The 13,751-nt window shown below is 61.6% G+C and overlaps 1 protein-coding gene across 2 annotated transcripts; it reads left to right on the top strand.

Annotated features, from left to right (window-relative positions):
• Positions 1 to 50: 50 nt before the first annotated feature.
• On the top strand, positions 51 to 11,933 carry TKFC (triokinase and FMN cyclase). Of its 2 annotated transcripts, none has more exons than XM_067541515.1 (18): positions 51 to 143; positions 1,297 to 1,392; positions 2,297 to 2,486; positions 2,803 to 2,913; positions 3,003 to 3,184; positions 4,361 to 4,439; positions 4,783 to 4,872; positions 5,240 to 5,274; positions 5,351 to 5,435; positions 5,516 to 5,605; positions 6,026 to 6,142; positions 6,601 to 6,720; positions 7,318 to 7,455; positions 8,155 to 8,261; positions 8,555 to 8,658; positions 8,867 to 8,900; positions 9,198 to 9,287; positions 9,961 to 11,933. In XM_067541515.1, the coding sequence occupies exons 2-18, from the start codon at positions 1,387 to 1,389 to the stop codon at positions 10,120 to 10,122; spliced, it is 1,740 nt and encodes a 579-aa protein (XP_067397616.1). In that variant the 5' UTR covers positions 51 to 143; positions 1,297 to 1,386; the 3' UTR covers positions 10,123 to 11,933. The 2 variants fall into 2 exon arrangements, with proteins under 2 accessions (XP_067397616.1, XP_067397615.1); XM_067541514.1 differs by lacking the exon at positions 51 to 143 and adding an exon at positions 480 to 774.
• Positions 11,934 to 13,751: the final 1,818 nt, after the last annotated feature.

Here is a 13,751-nt window from a genome sequence, read left to right as displayed (position 1 = left end):
TGCGCGCGCGGGGCGGCGGGCCGGGCGCGCGCTCAGGGACTAGAGAGAGGAGGCGGGGCCTGGATGGATGGATCGAAGGCGAGGCTCCTCTGGCCCGCGCCGCTAGGAGGAGTCGGAGACTGACAGAGTCGGCGGCCGGGCGGGTGAGTGAGCGAGCGCGCGCAGGGGGCGCTGCTGCAGAGACACACCCCCGTCCCCTGCGGGTGGCCCCGGGCCCCGCTCCTTGCCCCGTAGCTGCGTGACTGTGGGTGGCTCCCTGCCCCATCCGTGCCCGGCCCCCGCTGCATTGCTCCGCCTGCCTCAGTTTCCCCACCGCCCTGACCTGACTTCTCGCCTGCCCCTGCTGCCTCTGCCTGGATCCCTGCCGGCCCGGCCTTGCCCTGCCCTGCCCTGCCCTGCCCGCGGGCTTGCTGTGCCCTCCCCTACTCCGGCTGGGTGTGACACCACGTGCCAGGCTTGGCCCTTTGAGTGGGGGGCATGGCAGGCGGGGGACGCCTGGCGGGAGCGCTGGACCGGGTGGGCGGAGCGCCCCTTCCCAGCCTCTCTGCCACGTGCCCTTCGTGGCGCCAGGCGGAGTTTGGACTTCGGTCGAAGTCCGTGGCCCCAGAAGCAGGATTCAGGCTGTTCTCAGCCCCAGAGGGCTGCTCCGCCATCCTGTCCAGCAGTGGTTCCCCCCACCTGTGGCCTGCCAAAAGTGGCCCCTGGGGGCTTTCAGGGTGGCCTGCCGCTCTTCTCCCGCTGGCTGCAGAAGGACGTCGCTGCCTAAGGACCCAGGTAGAGCGTGTTGCCATGGAGCTACAAGATGGGTGCAGGCTCCTTGCTGCAGCCAAGGGGACAGGAGATCAGTGCTCCCCTCCCCCTGGCTGGTAGCAGGGAGCACAGCAAAATGCCCTGCCTGAGTCCCTAGGTGCTGGGGTCCCTGCTGGAGCCAGAGGGAGGGGAGCACTGATCTCCTATCCCCCTGGCTGCAGAAGGGAGCCACTGCCTAGGGACCCAGGTGGAGCACACTGGGCTATAGGGTGCATGCGGTTTCCGTGCTGCAGCCAAAGGGATGGGAGATCAGTGAGAAGGCAGCCTCCTCGCTGAACTTCCATCTGGCTGCTGGGGGGGCCCTGCTAGCAGAGACTGGTGGCCCTTCAGGGTTATATAAATGATATATGTGGCCCTCAAGCCAAAAAGGTTGGGAACCGCTGCTGTCCAGCATCCCACTCCTTCGCTGGCCAGCCAGAGTGAGACTGACAACCCCCTCCTCCACAGCTACATCCCCTGTCTGACTCCCTCTCTCTCCTACCCCAGGTGGGCAGGGGTGGCTCTGCCAGGGGGAATCTGGCCCCCTCTCCTTGCCGGGATCTGCTCTGCTGACAAGGGTGCCTCCATCCTGCCCCCATGCAGGTGAGTCCCAGGCTGGAATGAAGTTTTGGGGGACAGGGTGGGAGCTCGGTGGCGCATCTGGTGTCAGGGTGGAGGCTGTAGCTGGGGCCTCATTCGCATTGCAACAGGGCAGCAAATCCTCTGCCCTGCATGGACTGACTTGGCTGTGTGCCCCTCCAGCAACGTGAGGAGTCCTGGCACCCGGTTTGGCTAATGGCCCTGCTGGGATTGGGATCCCAGGCTGACTGTTGTACTGACTGCACTGGACTTGTTTCCAGTCCCAGGCCTTATTCCTGAGGCCTCTGGGTCACTGGGAGATTTTCCTGAGTAAATGCCTCCCAAGACCTCGGAATTTGGTCCCTGGTGGGCAGCAGCGCAGCCATATCCCAGTTGCATGTCCCTGTGGGGCTTTATGAGCAGAGGCTGGCTGGGTGGGGGCCAGTCCCCCCAGAGAGCAGGATTAGGATCTATCAGGAAGAGCCAGACTTGCATGAGGAGGGGAGTGTCCACCTAGGGCAATAAGAGACGGAGGTGTGGAGCTAGGAATGCTGTAATAGGGGCTTGTGGGGAACCATGCCTCTGCCTCCCCCATAACAAGGAACTCACTGTGTCCTGCAGGGGAAAGGCCCTGTGTCCCATTTCCCAGCCCCCTGAGTCAGCTTGTCCCTCTGCCCTGGGGCTGGATGGAACCCAACAGCCTCATATGCCATTCCTTCTCCCTGGCTCCCCACCACCCCGCCCCAACCTGGAGCCAGCCAACAACAGAGCAGTGTTGTTGAGCCCTTGCAATTGTATATCCAAAGCATCTCTGTCTCCAGTAATTCAGCTACCCCTAGCCACCCAAGTAGTACCCACCCATGCCATCCCCTTCCCAGCGGCCGTGCTGTCAGGAGCTCCATGACTCCCTTCTCTCCCTGCCTTGCAGGTATCTAAGAAGCTGGTGAACTCGGTGCCCGACTGTGCGGACGATGCGCTGGCTGGGCTGGTGGCCTGTAACCCGGCCATCCAGCTCCTGCAAGGGCACCGGGTGGCACTGCGATCTGACCTAGAGAATGTTCGGGGACGGGTGGCGCTGCTGTCTGGAGGGGGGTCGGGTCACGAGCCGGCACATGCAGGTACGCAGTGTGAGGAGCGGGGAGCTGGGCCAGGCTGGGGAGGTGGGGGTGGGCCCTGCCTGAGGCCAGGTTACCAGCCCCGTACCCAGCATGGTGAGTCACTAATGCGGAGTGGAGGTACAACGGCAGCCCTTTGGCTGTGGATGGCAAGGCCTTATCACAAGGGGGCCCACCAGGGCTGGCACTAATGGAGCATCCCAGTGTTGAAGACTGGATGGGAAGCAGCGAGGTCCGAGTGGAAGCAGTGCACGCTGAGAGTGAGGCTGTCCCACTGGGGCCCCTAACAGGACACACTCTCTTTCCCTCGCCTTCCCAGGGTACATTGGAAAGGGGATGCTCACCGGAGTGGTGGCTGGCGCTGTCTTCACCTCTCCTGCAGTGGGCAGCATACTGGCAGCGATCCGGGCAGTGACACAGGCTGGCTCAGGTACGGCAGCGCAGTGCCGGGCGGAAGTCCCTCCTCACAAGGGTGATGGGGAGCAGCTGGAACACCTCACCTCCCTCTGTCTTCCGCAGCCGGGACCCTGCTGATCGTGAAGAACTACACTGGGGACCGGCTGAACTTCGGGCTGGCGCTGGAACAGGCACGGGCAGAGGGAGCCAATGTGGGGATGGTAGTGATTGGTGATGACAGTGCTTTCACCACGCAGAAGAAGGCGGGGAGAAGAGGGCTGTGCGGCACGGTGCTGATACACAAGGTGAGCGGAATTGGGCAGGCCCCCTCCCCCCCCCGGTGTCCGCTCACTGTTCCAGGAGCTGTGCAGCACGGTGCTCGTAAATCCTGAGAGCCGATCCGTCCCCAGTGGCCACTCACTGCGCAGGACCCACTGCAAATCAAAATAACATGCAGCCTTCAATTACTTTCCCAGCAGCCTCAGGTGTGGTTGTGCTTGCTGGGGTCGAATCTCCTGGATACCCAGAAGGGGATTGATCAGCAACTCCTGTCCAGGGGAATTAGCTGTCCACATCCGGGGCCCCGGTTACTGTGCCAGAGACTCTGCCAGCTGGGATGGAGCCTCGCACCCCAGGGTTAAAAGACACAGTCACGTTATCAGTCAGATACGCAGGCCTGTGTGTCTGCCCCCCTTGAGCCGGTGGGGTTGTAACCCCATTTCTGCTCTCCCAGGACAGTCAGCCTGGCCACTTTCCCGTGTGCATCAGTGGCCCACAGCGGCTTTGGGGCCAGCAGGAAGCTGAGATGTTTGGGTTGCAGACTCTGCCCACCCACCGGGGAGGGTTTGAAACCAGTCGCAGAGCTGTCTGCAGTGAGTTTATTGCTCTAAGACGCAGGGGATGGTTCTCTGTGTGCTTATTGGCTTGGTGAAATACCCTAGGCAGTCACTACTGCCGTTACTTACGTGCATCTCATAGCAAGTAGAGGCCACCAAGAGCAGCGCCCCATTGTGCCAGGTGCTGCCCAGATGCGCCGCGAGAGACGTCTATTTCCATCACACACGCTTCAGGGCAGGGGCCAAGTCAGGCCAAAGAAGTGTCATTATCCCTCTGTTGCGAATGGGACCTGGGGCCCAGAGCGTTGAAGCGATTCTCATAGGCAGTCTGTGGCGGAGGCAGATATTGAACCCAGGTGTCCTGGGTCCCAGCCCAGTGCCGTAGCCACAAGGCCTTGTCTTTTTGAATCCACCTCATCTCGTCCGTGGATTGGAAGCTCTCTAGGGGCAGCACCATCTCTTTGCGCTGTGTGCAGTGCCTAGCATAGTGGGCCTGGTCCAACGTGGAAGCCCGTGGGCGCTACAGCAGCGCACACGCTAATCAGACACCTTGCTCCCTATTGTGGCTCTGCCCCATGGGCTCAGGGCCGGCGATGGGGAGGAGCGGCACCCTGCCTGGCACTGACGCAGCCTTTCTCCTGGCAGGTGGCTGGGGCGCTGTCAGAGGCAGGCGCAAGCCTGGAGGAGATTATCCGCAGGGTGACCGCTGCTGCAGGAGCCATGGGTGAGCGTGTAAGGACTCGTGGGGTGGGCACTGCCTCCCTCCATAGTGCCCGGGAGCTGCCGGAGGGGATCTGGGCGGGATGTGTGGCCCCACAGCAGGAGGGGGGCTCCCCCTAGGGACGTCTCTCGAGTCCCAACCTGGATGGTGCCCCTGTGGTGTTCTAGACCTGCCCCTGCACAGCCCCGCCCTGCCCTAGAGGGGCTCGGAGCTGACAGCCTGGAGACCGGCATTCTCCCTGACAACACAGAGAGATCCCTCTGGCCCAGTATCCCTGTGCCTGTCCTGGTCCCGCTCCTGTCACCGAGGAAGGTGAAGTTAACCCTTTCATTCCCTCCCTACGCAGGTACCTTGGGCGTGAGCCTGTCCCCATGCAGCGTCCCTGGCTCTGGACCTACCTTTCAGCTGGCTCAGGACGAGCTGGAGCTGGGCCTGGGTGAGGAACTGCCTCTGCGCCCGTCTGTCACCTTGCACGTGTCTGTGTCTGGCACACATCCCTCTGCCTTTGTCTCCCTTCGGCCCACGACTCTCTCTCTGGGGGTGGGGACTGGGTGCTGGGTTCCGAAGGAGGTCCAGGTATCCATCACCTCTAGGGCCCATGTGCCTATGGGGCTGAGATTCCTAGCCTGTGCTACCTAAGAATCCACTGGTTAGGGCCCTGGGTACTGACCGGGCCAGGCGGCTCCCATTGGTCACTGTTGTGGGTGCCTGTGGCCCAGGCCCCATCTCAGGTTTGGGATCAGGTGCTGGCAGAAGGGGTAGGGGGCAGTGGGAGGCCTTGGTGACCCCTCCTGTCTCCGCAGGGATTCACGGTGAGGCAGGCGTGCGCAGGATGAAGGTAGGTTGGCTCCCCCCTCCCCTGCCCTTGAGTCCGCGGCTGCCCCGCTCTCACCTATGTCCTCCTCTCCCCGCAGATGGCGCCAGCCGACGAAATCGTCAAGACGATGCTCGATCACATGAGCAGCCCTTCCAATGCCTCCCGCGTGGCCTTGGAGCCTGGTGAGTGATGCCCGCCCGCCCCTGACCTGGCTCCCCTCCGGGCAGGGCAGGGCTTTCACGCGCTCTCCTCTGCCTTCCAGGGGCCTCTGCGGTGCTGGTGGTGAACAATCTGGGCGGTCTGTCCTTCCTGGAGCTGGGCGTGGTGGCCGGTGCGGCCGTACGCTGCCTGGGTGAGTGCCCGGCCCAGAACTGGTGTGGTGGGGTGGGGACAGGGACAGGACAGTGCAGGGCGAGGAGCTCAGATGAGAGGGGAGGCAGTGGGGTTTCTGTTCCTCCTACCCACAGGTAGAGGCTGTGTCTGGGCTGTGAGTATCATGCCCCCCCCAGGTGTGTGCCCTATGACCTCTGAGCACTGCACCCCAGGCCTCTCTTTGCCTGGGATTTGGCCCTTCAGCTTCCACTCCCCCCCCCCTGATCTCCCTGCACGGTTCCCCCCACCCTCTTGCCACCCCGCTTTTGGGGGACTGCTTCCTTCCCTCACTCCCTGCTCCAACCCCTCCATCTCCAATCCCCTCACCAGGTCCCCCCCTGTACCCTCGAGCTCTGGTTCCTGTCCCGCTCCTCACGGTCTCCTCTCGTTCTTGCCACAGAGGACCGAGGTGTTCGCGTCGCCCGAACCCTGGTCGGCGCCTTCATGACGGCACTGGAAATGGCCGGTGTCTCCCTCACCCTCCTGCTGGTGGATGACGAGCTCTTGGGACTGATCGGTGAGGCCCTAGGGCATCTATTTTCCCCCAGCATTGAGGTGGAAGGGTGGGGGTTAGACAGGGGCTGGGGATGAAATGGGCTGATGAAGGGCAAAGGGTCCATCTTTCCCCTTGCGAGGAAGCCCTCAGAGGATGTGGGGAAGAAGCTGTGTCCTTGGGGTGCCAGGGGCTGGCAGCAGGGGTCCCCATTCTGACACATCTGGGCAAGATAGCTGATGCCCAGCTCCCCATGTCCTTGGCCTGAGTGCCTACAGTGGTGGCATGTCCTGGGGCAGGGCCATGAGCCTGGTCTGGGTCCAGCGGTGGGTGGACTGTGATCAGCCACAGGCAGAGAGGGCCCTGTGTTCTCTGGCCAGCCCTGTGCTAATCCCTCAGCCCTCCCTGCCTGCCGCCTGGGAGCCAGGCCCTACGAGAGGGCTGAGGTTCTCAGCCTGACCCTGCCGTCTTGCTGCCCCCAGATGCTGAGACCACAGCTGTGGCCTGGCCCAACGTGGCCCGAGTGCCCGTGACGGGCCGGAGCAGAGTGCTGGCAGCGCCTGAGGAGGGACCCAAGACAGAGGAGCCAGTCCCAGCCGGAGGTATGGAGAGGCCCCTGCTCTTGGCCCTGACCGGACAGGGTTCTGGGGGCTGGAGCCGAGGCCCTGCTATCGGGCAAAGGGAGTGGGCACAGCACTGAGATGGGCAGGGGGCCAAGCAGCACTGGGATTCCTGCTACAGGGAGGGTGCTTGGGGCTGAGGAAAGACTGGCCTGGGTTTTTTCTTCCGCTCTGTGAGGGGAGCGGTCTCTAGTGGTTAGAGCGGGGAGGGAGGTGGCGGCGGCTGCTGTTCCGATCTGAGCTGCTGACACTCCGATCGTAGGCCATTCACTTCTCCCCATACCTCAGTTTCCCCCTTTGTAGAACAGGGTGCTGCTGGTTCCTTCTGCCTGGCTGGGGGGGAATGAGGAGCTGTGCATCTGTAGTGTGCTGTGCGATGCTGAGTCAGAGGGCACTGGCCTGCGATGGGAGGGGACAACGGGTGAGGCTGAGTGGGACACGCAGGTGTGGGTGTGCACGTGTCACAGGAGCTAGTGCCCAAGCAGTGAGTGTGCGAGGGGCACAGCTGTGTGTGGCAGGATTAGCCCTGCACACCACCCTATCTAACCAGCCCCCTGCCTGCCTCCCTCCCTCCCTCAGCGCCGGCCTCCCCGCGTGTGCGTCTGGTTCTGGAGCGGGTGTGCAGCACTCTGCTGGGCCTGCAGGAGGAGCTCAACGAGCTGGACCGCGCGGCGGGGGATGGTGACTGCGGCAGCACCCACGCCCGGGCTGCCAGGGGTCAGTGCCAGGACCCAGCAACCCTCTGTGGGAGGGCAGACGAGTCGGCGGGGTGGTCACTTCTGATCCAGTCCCAGCCGGGAAGGACCAGTCCGGCCCTCTCTGGGAGAAGAGGCTCCATCCACTTCTTGGCCACATATCAGCACAGCCCCCCCTCAGTGCCCACAGCCAGGGGAACCAGGCCCTGGGGGGGCTCAGACACCCCGGGGCTCGGGCACCCTGTGTGGGGAGATGGGTGCTGCTCACCCTGGCACTGCCTGTTATGCACCCACTCAAAGCACGTGGCCTGCTTCCAAGGCTAAGGTCACTTCCAGGAACCAACTCCATTATCCCGCTGACATCTGTGGGGCATGGGGATCCCCTCTCCTCCCTCTGGTACCCCCCTAGGGTCATGGGGCTCCTGGGCTGGCTCCCCTCCCCTCGGGGCACAGGGTCCCATGCTGGCTCCAGTCCCTATAAGGCATTGGGGTCCCAATCTGGCTCCCCCAAGCCCTCCATAAAGCAGGGGTCCTGGGCTGGCTCCCCTAAGAATTATGGATCCCAGGATCCTTCCTGCACCCCAGGAGCACCCTGTGAGCTCTGCTTGGTGCCCCTTGACACCCCGAAGCCCTCGCCCTCCCTGGGGTGGGGCTGGTCGGAGGGAGCCAACCCTCGAGCCCAACCCCATCGCCTCTCACCCATGATGCCATGTGTCTGCAGCCATACAGGAGTGGTTGAACTCGACGCCCCTGCCTGCCCAGCCATCCCAGCTGCTCTCCACCCTGGCCAGGCTGCTGCTGGAGAAGATGGGGGGATCCTCGGGGGCGGTGAGTGCCGTGGATGGGGACTTGGGGAGGTTTGCCCCCACTAAGCTGATCCCTGCCCTTCCCCCCCCCTTGACTGGGGGGGGCAGGGCATGTTATGGCCCTAGTGGGAAGATATGAGCCCTGCAGGGAGATTGGGAATGGTATATGGATCCTGTGGGGTGTGTCTCATAGCCCCAGTGAGGAGGGAGGGAGCATTTCATCACCCCAGCGGGAGTAGGAGCCCTGGCATCTTGGTGCCATCACCCCGAATCAGGGTGGCGCGGCTACTGAGCAGCCTGGCATTTCCCTTGTAGCTGTACGGGCTGTTCCTGACAGCGGCCGCGCAGCCTCTGCAGAGCTGCAGCGACCCCGCGGCCTGGGCTGCTGCCATGGAGGCTGGCATCGAAGCCATGCAGCGGTGAGTAGAGCCTCCAAGACGGGCGGGAGGGTCACGTGGATCCGGGGGGAAATTTCAGCAGCGCTTGGCCCTGCCGGGAGTGTGGGGGAGCCTGAGTAGGAAAGACAATGGGCATCTCCCCTTGATGGGGCATCCCGCCCCCACCTGCGGCCCTTGACCTCTCCACGGTGGGTCCATGGCTACTGATCCCTTTGCTTTTCTGTGCCAGGTATGGAGGAGCCGCGCCCGGGGACAGGACCATGGTGAGTGACAAGCAGCTGCCCTGGGCACATGGCATGACTGGGACCAGGCAGAGCTCTGGCCCTGCCCCTCCCACTGGGGACCCTCTTGGGCCTGCTCCCATCTCCAGGCCACACTGAGGACAGAGGAGGCCATTCAGTGCTGACACAGGGGCATTCCCCATCTGCCACTGCCTCCTGCTGGCTCAGGCAGGCACTGCACCCCACTGAGCCCCGGAGCTCAGTAACCCCCCACCCCAGCCACATGCCCCGTCTCCCAAGGGCCCCGCCCACACCTGTCCTCCTACTTGTCTTGGGCAGCTGGATTCGCTCTACGCTGCTGCCGAGGAGCTGCGGGCCCTGCAGGCCCCTGGCGCTGACCTGCTGCCGGTACTGGCCAAGGCAGTCCAGGTAGGAGAGCTTGCTTCCTGCCAGGCTCCGCCCCTCTGGTGGGATGGGGAGGAGCTAGTGAAGGGGGCGGAACCTGCAGCTGTGTGTGCCAGTGGGCGGATTCCAAAGCCACATGAGGGGAGTTGGATGAGGGGCTGTGACCCTGTCGGTCTCATGTGCGGATTTGGGGCAGGCTAGCGCTTGGGCATCTCGAGAGAAAGCTGCAGGAAGGGGAGTTGGCTGGTTCTGAGCGAGAACTGAGCCGAAGTCCAGCGTGAGGCTAGAGGATGCTGTGCCACGCCGCTGGAGGGGCTGTCTTTGATGGAGACATAAATCACAGGCCCCAGCAACGTCTGGGCAGGAAAATTCCTGTGGTGTGGTTTGCAAAAGCAGGGGTGAGGGGCATTGGCCGAGCTGGCCATGGGGAGGCAGGGTTGGGACAGCAGGGTACCTATGAGTTAGGATTGAAGGACATCAGCACAGCTGGGCAGGAAGGGGGGACAGAGCTGAGATAGCAGGGGGCGTCTGGGTCAGACTTGAGGGGCATCAGCAGAGTTGTGGAGGGAAGCCCATCCCCCTCAGCTCCTGCCTGCATGCCCGGCCCGGGTGCATTCCCCCGTATCCCTTTGGCGCAGAGGCTGGGTCAGGGACACTCCCACCCATGCCCTGTTCCCTCCCGGGGGTCTCTTGGCAGAGCGCAGAGGCTGCGGCTGAATCCACCAAGAACATGGAAGCAGGCGCTGGCAGGGCCAGTTACATCAGCTCGGCCTGCCTGGAGCTGCCGGACCCTGGGGCCGTGGCGGCTGCAGCCATTCTGCGCGCCGTGCTGGAAGGGTTACAGAGCCACAGTGGGTGACTCTGCCACCTCCCCGTGTCCCTGGGGCCTGTCTGCACTGACTTCCAGATCCTCTGTAAGCAAGACAAGCAGAAGTGATGTTAACGGGAGTCCCAGGCAGGAGGTGACTCAGTCCTACTGGGTCTATCCAGAGCAGGACCTCGTCGGCATGGATGGGAGGGCTGGCAGGGTCATCCCTGTGCCCGCTGCTCATTGGGCAGCAGGCCACCTGTCCCCATGTTGGGATTAACCCCCCAATTCACCCTGGGTTCTGGGCATGCGATGGCTGTAATAAAAAAGAGCATGGCCGCAGAGGTGATGGCCTAGTCCTTTCTGTGCAGTTGTGCCTGCCCACCTCACTCTCACAGCACAGCTCCCTCTCCCCCTCTCCCCCCCGGGGCGTTTCTGACTTGGGGAGTGAGCTGACTCCTGGTTCTAAAAGCAGCCCTTCCTCCGGTTCTGAATGGCACCTCCTGCTGATGGGGGCTGAACTCCTCCAGGAGTGGATGATCCCCTTGGACACAGGAATAAACTGCATCAGCTAAGCAGGGAGAGTACAGGTCGTGCTGGCTGTATCCCTCTCCCTTTACACCCCCCCCCCCCAAGGATCTCCAAGCACCCCGTTCCACCTGGTGGTGAATGAATCTCCCCACCCCTGGGAAGGGGTCAGGTAGAGTACAAGTTCTTATTGCACAGAAGGGGAAACTGAGGCATCCAGCGCTGAAGGTTACACGGTGAGTCACTGCAGCACTGGAACTAACTCTGAAGTTTCAGCCCTGGCCCATGCCTCCTCTCCCGTGTGCCTCTGTGTGCCTGTCTCGCCAGGGCAGCCATTGATGGGAGCAGCAGAGCTTCCCGTGGGACCAGGGAAACCATTGGCTGTGGGGCTGCACCCACCTGCCTTGGGCCAGGGAGCAATAGCTGAGCTGTGGCAAGCTCTGGCCCAGTGTGCACAGGGCCCTTGTTCACAAGAAGCTGGTGCTAGAAAGCGCATGGGAAAAGTCGGTCAGTTGAATCTCAGTTAAAGGCCACATCCACATGCTCCAACAGCTACTTTGCTGTAAGTGCAGCACCAGCCCCTGGCATGGCCTGGGACCGCTGGTGCCCTCCAGCCTGTTCAATGAGTGGGCTTGTCAGCTCTTCCTGCTCTCTAGCTGGGGTCTCCCCTCTGCAGCTCTTGGGGTGGGGTAGTACTGGAGAGAGCGATTCCTCCCTCCCTGTTCTAACCTCCTCCCAGCAGGGTCTCCTCGCTCTGCTCCAGCCAGGAAATCTCAAGGCAACAACTCTGCTGAGGGGGCAGGAGGGGTGCAGGGGCTGTGAGTGGGAAGCTCTGGGATGAAATTGAGGAGAAGCCGAACAAGACCCTGTCTCAGCTTCCCCATGAGATCCAGGGGCCTGGGGTGGCCACCTCCCTATGATAGCTGAGCCCAGTCCCTTCAGAGGAGTCCATAGGGCCAGTCCTGACTTGGCAGGGTGTAGGTAACTGGTCCCAGCTTGGCACACATCCTGGTGGCCAAGGTAAGGACTGGCCTGCCCCATGCAGCCATTTTATGCTTCCTAAGTGCTCCTTTGCTGAGATTTTATTTATTTCTCAGGCCCAACCTATTATGCCAGGTCCTTCAGGCATTGCACCTCCTGGAAGACAGCCATTGCCCCTGCTCTTGGGGCTCACTGTTAATTTAAGTCCACGCCTCTGCCCTCCCCAGCGCTATCTTGCTGAAGGGCTCACGCTGATCCTCACAGCTCAGTACGGTTTATTCCTGTCCTGCGGCCTTAGCTTCATGCAAAGGGGCTTGCATGCCCTTTTTCCTCACGGTAGAGACATTTCCTAGGTTCTCTTCAAGCTCTCCTTGGTCTCCCCTTCTCCCTCGTTATAGTACTGGTCAGGTGCCACTTCCTCCTGTTTAGTCTGCATGGAAGTTGGACCTGCTTCATTTAAGGGGCTAGCCCCCCTGTGATTGAGGGCCTGGAGTAGGTGACTTCCCCATGGGAGTTCCCTCTCTCTGTGTCACTTGAATCAGCAGGAGGAAAAGAGGAAGCGCTCAGGCCAGGCACAAATTATCTCATTTGACAGCTCCTAGGCTGGTTAGTCCAGCCCAATATGCTGCCCTGAGAGTTGCCACCAGAGAAGTCTGCTCAGCCTACGTGCCCTGGGAGAGCAGGAGCTGGCCCTAGGCCATGGAAGACTTCTGTGGGATTGCCCTATGCCATGAGCCATCCCCACCCTCCCCAGCAGGCAAGGCTTGCAGGCTGCTGTGGGATCATGACACAGGGTGAGGCACTGACTGTACAGCATACCCTGACCTGAATTCACCCAGGCAAGGGCTGGTTCTTGGAGCACTGGCCAGCAGGGGTCCCAGCACATGGAGGGACTGGCTGCTCCCAGGGAGTAGGAAGGGCTAGCTGGATCATGCCCCAGGCAAACATTGCACCAGCTGGGAGAAAGGCCAGAGCTGAGCAGAGCCTAGGACCAGGCTGCGAGTGGCAGGGAGGAGATGATCCTTTTGCTGAATTAACAGAGCAGGGAAGGGAGAGTGGGGCACTAGCTTTTAGCTGCTGGAAGCCGCTCTTCTGGTGACTGGCACACCCCTAGCTCTAGCTAAGCCAGGACCTGGCAGTGTTGCTGGGAGGGGGTTGAGGCCTAAGCCCAGAGCCCGTGTAACTACCACAACCCACTAAAATTAGAGCAAGGAGGCAATCCAGCACCGCCAGGGCTGCAATACACACACACACACACTCCCCTCCTTTGTCTCTCTGGGGGCAGGGTGTGCCAAGGAGCACTGGGCATTTGAGGCAGCGGCTAATTCATCAGTAGGGACCAGAGCACCTTGACAGCACTGGCGAAGGGCAAAAAGCACTAGCATGAGCTTTCACTCTGGCAGCCTGCGCTCTACGTCCACCTGCTTTGTTCTGCCTCACTCTGACGGGCCGCAGCAACAGGGCTTGCTTTGCTCCCAGAATTTGATCTGAGCTCACTGGAGGGAGATGTACCCTAAAGGGCAACCCCCCCTATTCCCTTTGCTCAGCTCCATCCCATTTCTCCCAGCACTAAGACTGTTCAGCAACAGCTGGCTTGTAGGAGACTGTTTCCCTCCAGAGTTCCTTTCCCAAGAAGGCACCCCTTGACTCAGTTCCAAGGGGTTACCATTCATGAAACACAGAACCGTCAGCCGAGACCCCAGCATTTCGGAATAGCCCATTCAGTTGCCCAGGTTCCCAGCCCCCACCCAAGCAAGACATCGTAAGTACTCCAGTTACGAACATGCTGCTAGAGCTACAAGACAAAGCCCTGGAGAAGCCGCATGGTTCAGCCTAGCTTAGGAGAGAGACAGATAAACAGCAGGCTAGGACTACACTTCATCCACCCTAGGAAGGGTGTGGATTTGGCGCTTTAAGTCATCAACTCTATGAGCAAGGACACAGCAACCAGCCCTCCTCCCTGGGGCTGGGTGGATATCCAGGCTACACCCCATGAATTATCTTTGCCACAGAGTCGCTCTGTTTCACACCCCCAAGACCCAATGCTCAACAGGCTGATGCTGGATTGCAGCCTGCCTCTCCTGGGTACAGAAGTAGCTGCTACCACGGTCTGTTTTGGCTTCCTTGAACCCAGTGCTGCCTGATTGTCAAGGTTGCCTAGAGAGCTGGTG

Source organism: Emydura macquarii, unplaced genomic scaffold (genome assembly GCF_026122565.2).
Source record: "Emydura macquarii macquarii isolate MOO-44397 ecotype Brisbane River unplaced genomic scaffold, CSIRO-AGI_Emac_v2 contig_670, whole genome shotgun sequence".
In the NCBI taxonomy this organism is placed as follows: Eukaryota; Metazoa; Chordata; order Testudines; family Chelidae; genus Emydura; species Emydura macquarii.
This window is presented reverse-complemented; position numbering and strand designations above follow the sequence as displayed.